The sequence below is a fragment of the Sander lucioperca genome, chromosome 23 (assembly GCF_008315115.2).
Source record: "Sander lucioperca isolate FBNREF2018 chromosome 23, SLUC_FBN_1.2, whole genome shotgun sequence".
Taxonomy (NCBI): Eukaryota; Metazoa; Chordata; class Actinopteri; order Perciformes; family Percidae; genus Sander; species Sander lucioperca.
Window position 1 is genome coordinate 20,726,188 of NC_050195.1, and position 13,546 is coordinate 20,739,733.

Genomic DNA, 13,546 nt, shown 5'->3' on the forward strand with positions numbered 1-13,546 from the left:
GCGGCTCAGAAAACACCCACCAAAACTACAATGTCTCTTGGTTTGTATGCTGGGAGAGTTTTCTTTCCTCAAGCTCAGTAGATCCCAGCAACATCAACTGCAGCTGTGCTATTTTGCACAATGCCTCCTATCAGGCCACAACCCCTGTGCAGCAGCAAACTAACAGTAGAGTCGGAGCTGCAGGCGTTGACTGATACTGCTGCTGGATTCCTGATTGGATCCAGGGACGGTGGTAATGGGCTCAGAAGCTGGAGAGCACATCTCACAGCTGAACGGTGCTAACTGATTTGGCGGGTTAAGCCTCCCAGAGTCAGGATGTGAGCTTTGTGTACAGTGCTGGACCGGCCTGCCTCCTGTCTGTTATCAGAACGCTCACACAGCCACGGGAGATGGACGGCTCTCATCGTAAGGCGCCCAAGGGTTCACTGTTGAGCTAAATATTAATGACATTATGGTCGCGTCACCCCACTCTCTTTACACTGGCACTATTAGCTCTGCTGCTCTTTCGCGGCCTGTGAACCTCTCACCCGTCACCCTACTGAGAGAAGCACACTGAAGTTGGAGAAGTGGTAAAAATACACCAATATGATGCTGTGAACAAGGGACGGCGGAGTGTACCCACACACACACACACACACACACACACACGTGCACATGAAACACACATCACCACACATCTGATAGAAAGATCCTCAGCTCTCCACAGCTGTCTATTCGCCGACTTGACATTGCAATCCTCAGCCGCGGTGGTAACCCCTATCTATAATTGATATCCTCAGCGCGGAATGGGCTGCCTCCCGTGTTTGAAGGGCTCGGCTCAAAGGTTGAGAATCTTGACAACTTCTTGCCCCTGTTTCAGGAGGCGGGATGAGTTAAGGTGGTGGGAGAGGAAGGGAGAATGGCTTCTTAATAGAGGAAAAGCTTGCTCACATCCTCCCCCTACAGTAGTCACACCAGGTGGCCATCTGAGCAAAACAATGTCCTCTCATCCCTTCACATACACTATCCAACCGAACCTTGCCAAGCTGCACTTATTATAAGATTGCCGTGTAGACAGACACCAACCAAATCCTTATTAGTTTTCCACTTTTTCTTTTTCCATCTCGGAATTGTTTTTCTTTTTTTTCTGCAATTTGACTTTCTGATATTGCATTTTATTTCTCATTTTCTATGCACATGCAGATATGCAGAGAGATGCCAATAAAAGTCTTCGCCTACAGAATCCGTGCCCTCTAATTCAGCAGAGCGGACGAGAAAATGCTCTTATCTCTCTGCACCCCCACCTCCCTCAGTAATAGGATAAGTACAGTATTTGGACCACAGTGGCTCTCCTCACACACTGGGAGGGGTTTGGGGGGGGGGATTTCCATATAACCAAACAATGGAGCGTCCCTTCCCCCTTGTACTTGTCTTCTCAAATGGCTTTGGATAAAAAAAACATGATGAGGAAAAAAAATACCAGTTTGTAACCAATTTAACCACCAGCGTTTGCACAAAGTTTTTACATAGATTCATATTCAGTGATTGAAAAATGTGAGTGCTGTGTTGACAGTCCACGTCATGAAATAAATGTTTTTTTTAAATAACAGCTGCACTAATTCAAATATCCCATTTCCTTTGTGGTTTGGCTAATTTTAGAATTAAGCCTTCACACCACCCTCATCACTTTCCACCTTGTTCAAAAGCGCTCCTGCCGCGCTCTTCATGCATATTTTTACACTCTCAAACATGCTCTCAGCATGACATGCCACGGCGTTCCTTTATCATCTGCGTTTAAGCGCTCTCGGTGCAGCCGATAAGATAAACATCAGATCTATGGAATTTAGCTCACTTATCTGGCCTACCCAGTCAGCAAAAGCGAGGCGGGTGTCAATTTTAGTTTGCTGTATTTATTTCATTTATTACATTTCAACTCTCCATACCTCTCCATCTCCCCCTCCGCACAGCTCCACATTCTTTTGCTTTCCCATTTTTGGGCATAAACCTCTCCCGCTCTCATTTTCTCTTTCATTTTCTCTCCCTCCCTTCTTTCCCCCTTGAAGGGAGTACTTTTAGAGATAAGGCCTGGTGGCTTCTTTAATGTCTCTCTTGAAGTGGGCTTTCTTCGCCTGGTTTTGTCGCCGGAGATGCCAACCCACTCACTCCCACAACTCACTAATGTGGCCTTGCTCAACAATCTTTTTTATTATTTTCTCATTGATCTATTCCTGACACTTCACCATGGAGAACTCTACAAGGGAGTGATGCCTTTTCATTGCCCTTGTATGATGAAAACATTCATGCAAGCCAGGTGACTAAAAGGTGACCAAATTTGAATCAGCATAATTATTATTGTTTTTTACATCACCTAGAAATTCTATGTGAAATGTAATTTGTCTTAGGCTTACTCCTTGAACACGTCAAAGCAATTTGTGATCAGGTGTGCATATAACCTTTAACTGCTTAACTTGAGAGTTCAGGTTCTGTTCTGTCATCGTAGGCCTGCTAACAGACGGACATTTCTGAGGAGGTTTAAGACTATATATGGGGGGTGTCTGATGGGGTTGGTGGTCTGTATGTGTGTGTTCTCGCAGCTCATCAGGTCTTTCCCACCCTCCACAGTCTAACCATTCCCTTCCAGGTCATCTACATAGGTGGCGCTGTGATGTCCCTGTTCTTAGATGGGGAGCTGGCTCTCCCTGTGTGCAGCCTTGTTAAGGCGGCTGCTGTGTTAAAGGGAGATAAACGCGGGCGCAGTCTGAAGGCAGCCCCCCTCTCTGGCTGTTGGCGCAGGCTTTTAATTGGTAAAATGCAGATTTTTTTTGATCAGGAGAAGGATTAGGCCCCTTATCTGTCAAGAGTATCTTACTCTAAGATGAAAAGACTGTGCTGAATTACACATGCCAATTCTAGCTCCCTGCCCCCTGCTCGCTCACTCTCACTTACTCTCGTCCTTCCTCCTGCCCTCACTTTTCCCCCCCCCCTTTTACTTCCTCCCTCCTCCTTCCCTCCCTTATTTGCCTTTTTCATGCTCTTTTTTCCCTCTCTTTACACAAAGCACTTCAGCAACTCACATCACAAAAGAGCATATGATTTATTAGGCGGTGTTTGATAAAGCTAAACGGTGTTGCGGGTCCCACAGCTTAGTGAAATTGCCTTGTAAACAGGCCCTCTTTTCATGCACGCTTGCATTCTATTGCATGAGGGCTATGTCCCAGAGAGAGTTTGATAAGGAGACATGGAGATGGATACTGGATTGGGCAAATGCTGAGAAATAGCAACAACAAAAAATAAGTGTGTGTATTACAGTAATGTGTGCAGAGATGGGTTTGAACATTTGTGTTAAAAAATATTTTAAATCAGAGGCTTTTATATTTTTTTTAGAAAACATACAATCCAAGTGTAAAATTGTTTGTATGTTTTAGTGCTATTTATGTTTATGGATGTGTTTGCCATGCACCCAAGCAGCAGGGGTCTGGACCAGGAAAACAGTGCCTGCACCTGTGTGTGTGCGTGCCTCTCATACGTCACACACACAGCTTCAGTGTCCCCTGTGTCCGTGTCCCCGGCGCTCCCTGGCGTGCGACTCCCTCCTAAATCCATCTTGGTGGCGTTTTTACAGTTGTTGGCCGATAAGCTGGCAGGGGGAAGATGAATAACCTGCCGCGCCACTGCTATCAGCACCTGTTTGTCGATTTAGCCGGCCGACGGGGCCTGTCTGCTCAGCATGGAGATTATTGATTCAATAAGAATTGCCATTAGATCATGCCATTAGGTTTCTCGGCGGCCCCTCTCCCCGTGCTGTCTGTCCCCCTCTCTGTCAGCTCAGAGGCTCATGCATCACACCCGTCAACGACCTCCTTCATTTGTACAAACGGGGTGCGAGTGTGTGTGTGTGTGTGTGTGTGTGTGTGTGTGTGTGTAAGTGCGTGCATGCATGCACTCGTGTTGTGCCAGCCACCCGCGTGATCCAACACCATGGTGCTCTCCCATCGCTCTCAGCCGGGGGATATTGAATGCTGCTTCCAACAGACCGATTGCTTGCCACAGGGATTCCCTCACAGAGTGGAAGAAAAAGAGAAGACGAGTCAGGTTTTCTGAGGCTCCGACCGAGGTGGGGAGGAGATCAATCTTGGGGAAACTTCACTAACGTCTGTGGTCATCCAGACCCCAATCATCTTCCATGGAATTAGTCTTGTTTTGTCACTTTAGAATTAAAAAAATGTCAAGTGAGAATAATGGAGGTCCTTTGCGGATATATTAATGTCAATTTTACTCTTTGCTTTTGCTGTCGCACCCTGCTGTTACTGCGCTGACTCATTTGTCGATACTCCCCCTTTAGTATTACTGAGAAGCGAGTGCAGTGGCCGACTTGGGGTCAAAATGTCTTAAAGGGAGATTGAAAATAGGGCGGTTTCTGTTGGATGTCATGGTTATGATGATATGTGGGGTCATGATCTGGCCAGTGGGCAGAGCGCAGGGAAGGTACAAAGATGCCATTGTCAGAGCAGTGTCATGCCCGGAAGGGGAACTGGCCCTGGATTCTTTATTTGCTTTGGTGCAGCATGTTTTATAGCTCTACAATCTTACGAGTAAGTGCTCAAAGAAAGCATGTTTTCCCCAGACATTTAAGAGCATTTAAAGTCAAGTCTCTATTTATCTCCCTTCCTTCTCTCCTGTTTTCATCCGTCCCTCTTCATTCACCCCCGAGGTAAAAAGACTCTTCTCGGCTGCTCAGGAATGTAATAATACCGGTTTCTTTTGGTCGGGATATTGTGTCTGTCTCCCTGGGTTTAAATTGCTCCCTGAAAGGCACTTCAGAGGCTACGACAGTGTTGAGCCAGATGTTGACTTTGTCCCCAGAGGGTCCGCATGACATTTTTTTCATCCTCACCTCCTTCATTCCTCTGTAACATCCACCTCTTACCCGGTTTTACAGGGTAGTTAGTGAGAAAAGAAAAAGAAAGAGGAAAGAGAGAGAAGGGGGTGGAGCAAGAGAAAGGTGGTGCTCACAGATATAATGCTTGGCTGGAGTTGTAAAGCCCTCGCATTTCAGGTGCCACGACTGAACTTTTGATGTCTCGCTGTATCTCCTCACCTCCCTCCCGCCTCCCCTCCTGCCTAAGCCTCAGATTGGAAGTTGCCACGGCAGCACAACTGTCAGCACTTGTCATGGAGGGGAGAGGGCCCCAACGTGATGCGAAAGTGACAGGGTTTTATTTGGAAATCCTGTTGGGATCGGACACTGAGACTCTCGAGTCAACAGAGTGAGGCAGATGAAGAGGAAGGGAGGAAAGAGTTAAGAGAAATGAGATGGAAGAAATAAAATAGTGATAGCACCACGGGAAAATAAATGAAAAACAGGAAAGAGAATACATTATATTTGTCTCTCTTATGCTGCAGAGCAAGAATTCCTCCAGCTGAACAACAAATCAATTCAAGGAAAAATTACATTGCACTTAGAGCTTATGATAACACTTTGATTGCTTTGGTTAAAGTTCTTTCATCTTCTTTTATAGCACATCAACAACGACCACATCCATGGGGAAAAAAAGGAGTTTGTGTGTCGGTGGGAAGAATGTTCTCGAGAGCAGAAGCCCTTCAAAGCACAATACATGCTGGTGGTCCACATGCGCAGACATACTGGGGAAAAACCTCACAAGTGCACAGTAAGGAAACTCCTGTTTGCACAGTTTACGTCCTTTATTTGCAAATGACAAACTATTACTACTACATATAACCTGCTAACATGAGATTCAGCCTGTATGAGTGATGTCCTCTTCCTCTTCTCTCTCTTCCTGCAGTTTGAGGGCTGTGCCAAGGCCTACTCCCGTCTGGAAAACCTTAAAACTCACTTACGCTCGCATACCGGAGAGAAACCTTATGTGTGCGAACACGAAGGCTGCAACAAGGCTTTTTCTAATGCCTCAGACCGGGCCAAACATCAGAATCGCACACACTCAAATGAGGTACTGACAAACGTCATTTTTTCAGACAGTTATGCTCCTTCGACTTTGCTGCTTGTATGTGGTGTTGACAAGCATCAACGTGAGATCATGACTTCGTGTAAACATACATGCCCACTTTCTTAAGCCAAGTGGCGTGTTATCTGTACGCATTTTGAGCTATCCGCGTGTATGTCTACGCTGTATACAGCGGACGTAAACATACACGCCACTTGGCGTGTTATCGCCACTCTTGCCGTGTTATCGCGAGAAGAAAGCTACGGTTGGGTTTAGGAAACGTGACACGTGGGTTGGGTTTAGGAAAAGAACAACAGGGTTGGTTTTAGTAAAAGAAGAAAGCGACTGTTGAGTTAACGTCACACGCGGGACACGATCCCCAGTCTCCCGGGTGAAAGTCCTCTGTTTTACCCATCCACCACCCCGACCAACCTCTCTATGCGGATTTTCGCCCTTTCATACTACTCGCTACGGTGTAAATGCACACGCAATCGCAAGGTAATGTAAGTCAATGGAGGCCAAACGCCGTTGATAAACACGCTAAAAAGCGAGTATGTGTCTTGATAACATGCCAATAATGGCATACGAATTGGCGTGTCATACATACGCCACTTCATGAGATCAGTCTGCAAGCATTGTGTTTCTCACAGCTCATCTTTCTCATTTCATTCTCAGAAACCGTATGTGTGTAAAATCCCAGGCTGCACCAAACGCTATACGGATCCGAGCTCTTTACGCAAACATGTGAAGACGGTGCACGGGCCGGAGGCTCACGTCACCAAGAAACAGCGTGGAGATTACCCGCGTCCTCCGCCCCAACGGGAGCCTGGGGGCAACAGCCAGGGCCGGTCGCCAGGGCAACTGCCCCTGGGCGGGTATACGGACCAAAGGGAGTACAACCATGCTACCTCAAAACAGGATGAATGTCTGCAGGTCAAGTCTATCAAGACAGAGAAGCCTATGGTACGACTTTATTTAAGGCTGACACTCACACCTTTACATTTATTTTGATTCTTTTCTTATACTTTTACTACTAATTCCTTTACTTTAACATCGTTAGTTTAAATGCCTATTATTTAGTGATTTAACATTGAATTGGGAAGCATGCACATTTAACACTGAATTCTTCTAATGAGTCAACTTTTTCTTCCTGTCCAATGCTTTGGCATTTCTCTCCCTCCCTTTCTAAGGACAGTGGGTAATCAGGTGAGATAGGTATCCCTTCACATTGTAACATATTCTTTCCGAGTCTCACAGTTTTTCCCGTCTTGCTCATTGTTTTATTGTCTGTTTATTGTCTTTTCTCGTCCCATTACAACTGCTTGACTTTCACCCAAAACACGGCATATTTGTTCTCATTGTAGGTTTCCCTCATCCCTCACATTCATAAAAAAAACTGATTATTCCTGTCAATTTAAAACACTTTCAAGAGTGGCAATGATATTTACCAAAGCCAATGCATTTTTCTGAGCAATGCCCATGCCTTTGGGCAGAACTCTGAGGGCACTGAAAGTATGCCTGACACTGCCCGGGGCTTCATTGTGTAGCCAAATGTATTCAACAGTAAACAGTACCCTCTAAACTCTATTGACACTTGATGCCAAAAAAAGTAATTCCATTATTCCCCAGTGCAACACAGTTCCTAAAATTCAGTAAACAACCTAATTAGGCTCTAGCCGTTCTCACAAGAGGCCTTTATCCTATTTGTCTATCCTCAAAACATGATTCCTCTTTTTGTGTGTGTGTGTGTGTGTGTGTGTGTGTGTGTGTGTGTGTGTGTGTGTGTGTTTGTCCTGACTGGCTCAGGGGGGGAGGCATTACTCATGCCCCAATAATGTACAAAGCAATGTTTTCCAAACACCTCTTTTTTTTCTAAAAGGATAAATGCAGCAGTTGGTTCTGTAGTTTGGACGACCAGCTCAAACTGCAACAATTATGCAAGATGAATACATGAACACATGAATAGAATTATCTCTCATCATGGCCTCATTGGTCATTTTTTTAATGATCATTGTCTAATGTTATATGGAATACATCTTTCAAAAGATTACATTGTATCATTGTTTGTGACATATGACACTGCATGTCTACCTTTATGTTTCCTGAAATAAACTTAATAATCATCTTTTCTTTCTTTCCTCCCTTCTCTCAATCTTTTCTTCATGTCTGGTCTGTCAGACGTCTCAGCCAAGCCCTGGCGGTCAGTCTACATGCAGCAGTGACCAGTCCCCCGTCAGCACCTATCCCAGCGGTGGAGTCCAGCTTGCTGTGAGCGCCGGACGCTCGCCAGGGGAGGGGCTGGAGGAGGACGAGGGGAAAGAGGAAATCGAAGAGGAAGTGGAGGAGGTGTGTGAGGGTGAGCCAGCCCCCATCATGGACTCCACAGTCTCCACGGCAACGGCGGCCATGCTGACCCTGCAGGCGAGGCGAAGTATAGGCCGCCCCCTGCGCTGGATGGAGCACATCAAGATGGAGAGGCTGAAGCAGGTGAATGGAGCGCTGCCCAGGCTGGGGCCCCTGTCCCCTACACCGCCCCCAAAAGGTTCCACACTACCCAACATCCTGGGGAAGGGTAAGTTTAACCTTTTAAACGTTTGTTTTAAATTTGAGGTCCAATCTTTTTCTAAATGCTCTTAAAAGTTCAAGTCAACAACCCTCACAAATTCACGGCAGCATGTAGTATCCTATTTCGACACGTGGTTGAGCTTGTGTGGGCATTTCTATTGTTAAAAAGCACCTAGTACGAAGTACCAAATACACAGAATTTACACATCACGACAAATGCAAAAACGCACGTAAATTATCCTGAATTCCATCTTGCCCATTTTGGCTGAAGCATTCATGCAAAACAAATGCTTAAAATGTACTGTTCCGCTGGAAAATGGTATCAGAACCATATCAAGCCGTATATCATATCAGAGAAAATAGCATGTAACAGTGTTTCATGGCCAAGTGCTGCCTGTTGTCGATGGCAACATCTGTTTGAGGGATCTCTCCGCACTTGCACTTAAATAATTTGGCTTTTTCTCTCTCATCCTCCTGTAATCTCCATTTCATCACTTAATATCCTTGTTTACTGTCCAAACTGTTCTCATTCCTTTTTCTCTGTCTGTGTTTCTCCCCAGGATCCTGTCTGGGCAGGCAGTGGGGGGTGTCTGCTCCTCAGCCACCTGTTCATGCTGAGCTGAGCAGCACAGAGCTAACAGTGCTCAATTTGCTTAGAGACCGACGTGACAGCAGTGGTAGCGCCACCAGTTCAGCCTACCTGAGCAGCAGTCGGCGCTCCTCAGGCATCTCCCCCTGCTTCTCCAGTCGACGCTCCAGCCAGGCTTCCCAGAGTGAGGGTACGATGGCAGCCGGCCACCACCGCCGCCTCCACAACCTTAGCTCCACTGACTCTTACGACCCCATCTCCACTGATGCCTCCCGCCGGTCCAGCGAGGCAAGCCACTATGGAGGTGGGACAGGAGGAGGGGGTGGAGGGATACTCTCTGGTGGGGGCTGTGGAGGTGTAGGAGGAGTAGGTATGGGGGGAGGAGGGGGATCACGGGGGATGCTCACTTTAACCCCAGCACAGCACTACCACCTGAAAGCCAAGTATGCAGCAGCAACTGGCGGCCCACCTCCCACGCCTCTTCCCAACATGGAGCGCATGAGCTTGAAGACTCGCATGGCCATGATGGATGAGGGTGGTAGCAACCACTCTTTGCCGCCTCTAGTCAGGCCACATTGCTGCAGTGATGGCACCAACGGGTACACCAATGGGTACATGGGACATGCAGGTCACAGGAGGAGGGTCCTCTATCCTGGCGAGGGGCCAATGAACGGGAACCGGAGGGCCAGTGACCCAGTGCGGACGCAGGCTCGGGATATTTGCGGTCTGCCCCCAGTGCAACGCTTCAACAGCCTTAACAACCTCCACCCTCTCCCACCTCTGTCTCATTATTCTACACCTGAAACTCGCAGCTTTAGCCTACAGAACTACACACGCTCAGAGGGCAACCTGCAGAGAGGCCTGCAGCACTCACCGTACACTCCTAGCATCGCAGAACACGCAGCCTTAGAAGCCCTGGCCATGGAGGATGACGGGGAGGCTGGTCTGTTGCTTGAGGATGAGGATATACTACCAGATGACCTGGTGCAGTATCTCCACTCCCAGGTTCAGGTGGATGGTGGCTCCTACATGCACATTGAGGACCAAATAGCTTCTAACCAGAGAGACACCTCCCATCCATCTATGGAGGAGATAGAACAGATCCAGACTTCAGGGTTGAATATGGCATTCCCTGGGCCCCAAACTATCCAGCCGCAGCAGACAGCAGAGCGGACGGGCCCTAGTAAGCTTCCCATCCAGTGGAATGAAGTGAGCTCAGGGAGTGCTGACAGGTCTCCTCAGAGGGAACAAAACCACCAGACACAGTGTGGAAGGTGGTCGGGCACAGAACATGGACCCTTATCTGCGCCTTTTGGCAGGTTTGGAAACATGGTGGTTCAGCAGCAAGTGCCCTCTGATTTCCAGAACAGTTGTGCCCAGGCTAATGAGTCTCAAAGTGCTTGCTGTGTCAACCCTGGGGTGAAGCTAGAGACATCGCCTAACTCCTGCATGGAGATGAGAGTTACTGCTCACAACTCTACAAACACCTTTGGAAGGCCTAACTTCTCCCAGATCATCGCAGGGCATCTATCGCAGGCCTTCAAACAGCAGGCCTCCAATGGACCTCAAAAGCAGAGCCACTTCCAGCAGAACCACAACAGTAGCACCTCTTGCCAGATCGGGAACAACCTAATCCTTAGCAGGGCCTCCATGGACAACCTCCCCAGCCTCTCCCAGGGAACTGCGCTTCATCACAACCGGCAGGTCCATGTCCCTCGCCCACCGAACAACAGTTACAGGAACTGTGTCAGGGCCCAGCAGTACCTCAATCCCGAGAACTCCGGTGAAATCCAGGCTAGTCTTAACCAGCAGCAACAACTGCAGAGAAGTGGGGACCACTGTTCCCTTGCACATCAGGTATCTGTGCTAAAACTGGAGGCCACAGACCATGAATACTTAGAGCAGGGCTTTGGTGACTGCCTCTCGTACGAACCAGCGGATCTCAAAGCCTCCTCGTTCCCTGTCCTGGAGGACCAGTGTTTGCTGGACTCCATGGCGGAGTCTGTGGGACAAGGCGGTGGCAGCGGGAACTCGGCTAGCCTTCTCTCCCCTGGTGCAGACCAGGTGACCAGCACAGTGGATGGCAATGTGCCTGGTATATTAGATGAGGGGGTAAGTCTGGACTTTGGTGTCATGCTGGAGGATGGCTATGACCAGGGTAGCTTGGTCTCAGGGGTGTTGAGTCCCTCCATCTTCCAGGGACTGTCCAGGACCTCATCACGCCTGACCACCCCTCGAGCATCCGCGACCTTCCACAGTGTGGCCCCCGGCCTAAACAACATGGCGATCGGAGACATGAGCTCTCTACTTACCACACTGGCTGAGGAGAGCAAGTTCCTGGCTATCATGCAGTAGCTGCTCTCTCTCTCTCTCTCTCTCTCTCTCTCTCTCTCTGCTTTCTCCTCCCTTAGGAAAAAATGGAAAAAAGGAAGAGAAAAACTCTGGTGTATGTGAAGATTTTAAGACCAAAGTGGCAATTATGAGAACTTTATTATGTACTTAAAATGTTCTGGAACAGGCAGTTGCCAAACCCATTTATTTTGTAAAAATGTCATCCCACACAGAAATGGGATGTGTCAAAAGTATGTATAGATAAATAGTTGTATTCCTTTTCTGGAATGTAGGCTATTTTTGGAAGCTCTTCTCTTTGTATTTCTACGTGATGGTGAGCAAACCATCACTTCTTTAAAACAGTATTCTGTGTATTGTCACTGTTTTTGCTGTACACACTGTCAGTAAAAATGCATGTATTCAAGGTTAAACATGAACACTGTCCATACAAGTGCATAGACTAGCCCGTGTGCCAAGTATCTACCGTTCTGATCCCCCAGGTACGAAGCCGCAGCAGGTCAGACATGGGTCATTAATTTAACAGGCCCTGATGATAACTTTATATATCATAGGTTTGAATAAGTGGTGTATTTACATTTGTTGTCATTTTCTTTTGTATGTTACTTTTGTGAATCTGTAAATGTTTCAGTGCTTCTAACAAATTTTACCAAGTGGTGTTTTTGTCAAGAGTAACTGCGGTATGGTATCGAACACATTCGAGTCTTCAAGGCATTGTAGATAGTCGTCTCCTTGATATCTAAATGGCTTGATTTAGTTAGTCTGGTAAGGTACTCACAAGTGTATATAACAGTTTTGTTTTTTTTTTATATTCTGTTTGTGATAATCTGATTATTGGCGTTGGATTGCACGGTTGTTCGGAGGTCAAAATGGACATTTATTCTTGATGATCAAAGGTCCCATTTGGTGCTTTATGTATGCTGACATAATTAACATAATTAATGACCAACAGTGGTCCACAGCACATGAATTTCCCTCTCATGCTGATACATACTGTAAAGTGATGTGTTTTGTTTTATAGGAAATCATCTGTATGGTTTTCTCCAACTCTCTTAAATTCAGAATGTGTACTGCCGTCAAGTATCGCAATGACTTTGTCAACAGTGTTAGTATTGCCTTGCAGCCTGATGTGACTGAACACAGAATATTGAGTAGTTTACCTTTTATCCAACGTCAAAGAAATGAGGTACAAATTGTTTTACTGTCCTTTTGTATTTTTTTTGTCATTTTTGTAGCTGTGCATTGATGGGGTATTTTTTTCTTCAAAGAAGTAGAAATCATTTCCTTTGAAAGAAGGTATGTGCCTTATACGTCCTGTCAGTAAAGAAAAAGATCACTGCCAATCTTCCATTGTGAATGAAAAATAAATAAAAATAAACATGTAAAGTGTCTTGTGAGACCTGAAAAAAGATAAAATGATAGAACATTTATATAATAAAAGTCTGACTATCAGAAAAGTTAAGATTTGCGAAATGCATTCTACTTTTTTCCCACATTTGTTGTGCTCTTTTATATATAATGTGTAAATACAATACTCTTTCATTAGGTTTAGCAGAGGAAATGGGGAGTATCCTGGGGCCAATAAAGAATTGACTTTGAAAGCAGGGATTCCCAGGCCCTGGGTAAAGGCCAGACAGATCTGGCTCAGAGCAGAGCTTCAAGTGCCCAGCACCGCCGCACCGCCAGAAGAGCCACTTTGCTCTTTTATAACTGACTACAAATGTTTGTATGGTTTTAATAAAAATGAAAAAAGATATTAAAAAGAAATTATATTTTAAGTCTCTCTTCTTCTTTATAATATGCTGGTTTTGATAATATATGAAACTTGGTTCGAGTTATGTTTTTATGGAGACAACACTCTCCTTATATTACTATAAATCAAACAGATTTCCTCATCAAACCACATCCAAAAGAAAACATGTTATGCCACTTGATAAAAATACAGTAAATAAATATTCAGCTCGATGTAACTTTACATTTTGTTTGGGAATATACTCCTGTCATAAAAAATTAAAGTTCCAAGACCAGTCACCATCAGTGACTTAATTCATGGAGAATATCCAGGGCTTCCGATGCCCTCTTCTGATCATTTCAAGAAATT

General features: G+C 46.0%; 1 protein-coding gene across 1 annotated transcript in view; it reads left to right on the forward strand.

Moving 5' to 3' along the window:
- gli3 (GLI family zinc finger 3) overlaps positions 1-13,223 on the forward strand; it is a 93,938-nt gene extending 80,715 nt beyond the window's left edge. Inside the window, exons 11-15 of the mRNA XM_031292935.2 lie at positions 5,499-5,648; positions 5,784-5,948; positions 6,618-6,905; positions 8,121-8,514; positions 9,068-13,223. Of these exons, the coding sequence (XP_031148795.1) occupies positions 5,499-5,648; positions 5,784-5,948; positions 6,618-6,905; positions 8,121-8,514; positions 9,068-11,451 (3,381 nt within the window). The 3' untranslated portion in view covers positions 11,452-13,223. The remainder of the gene's footprint in view (positions 1-5,498; positions 5,649-5,783; positions 5,949-6,617; positions 6,906-8,120; positions 8,515-9,067) is intronic.
- Positions 13,224-13,546: the final 323 nt, after the last annotated feature.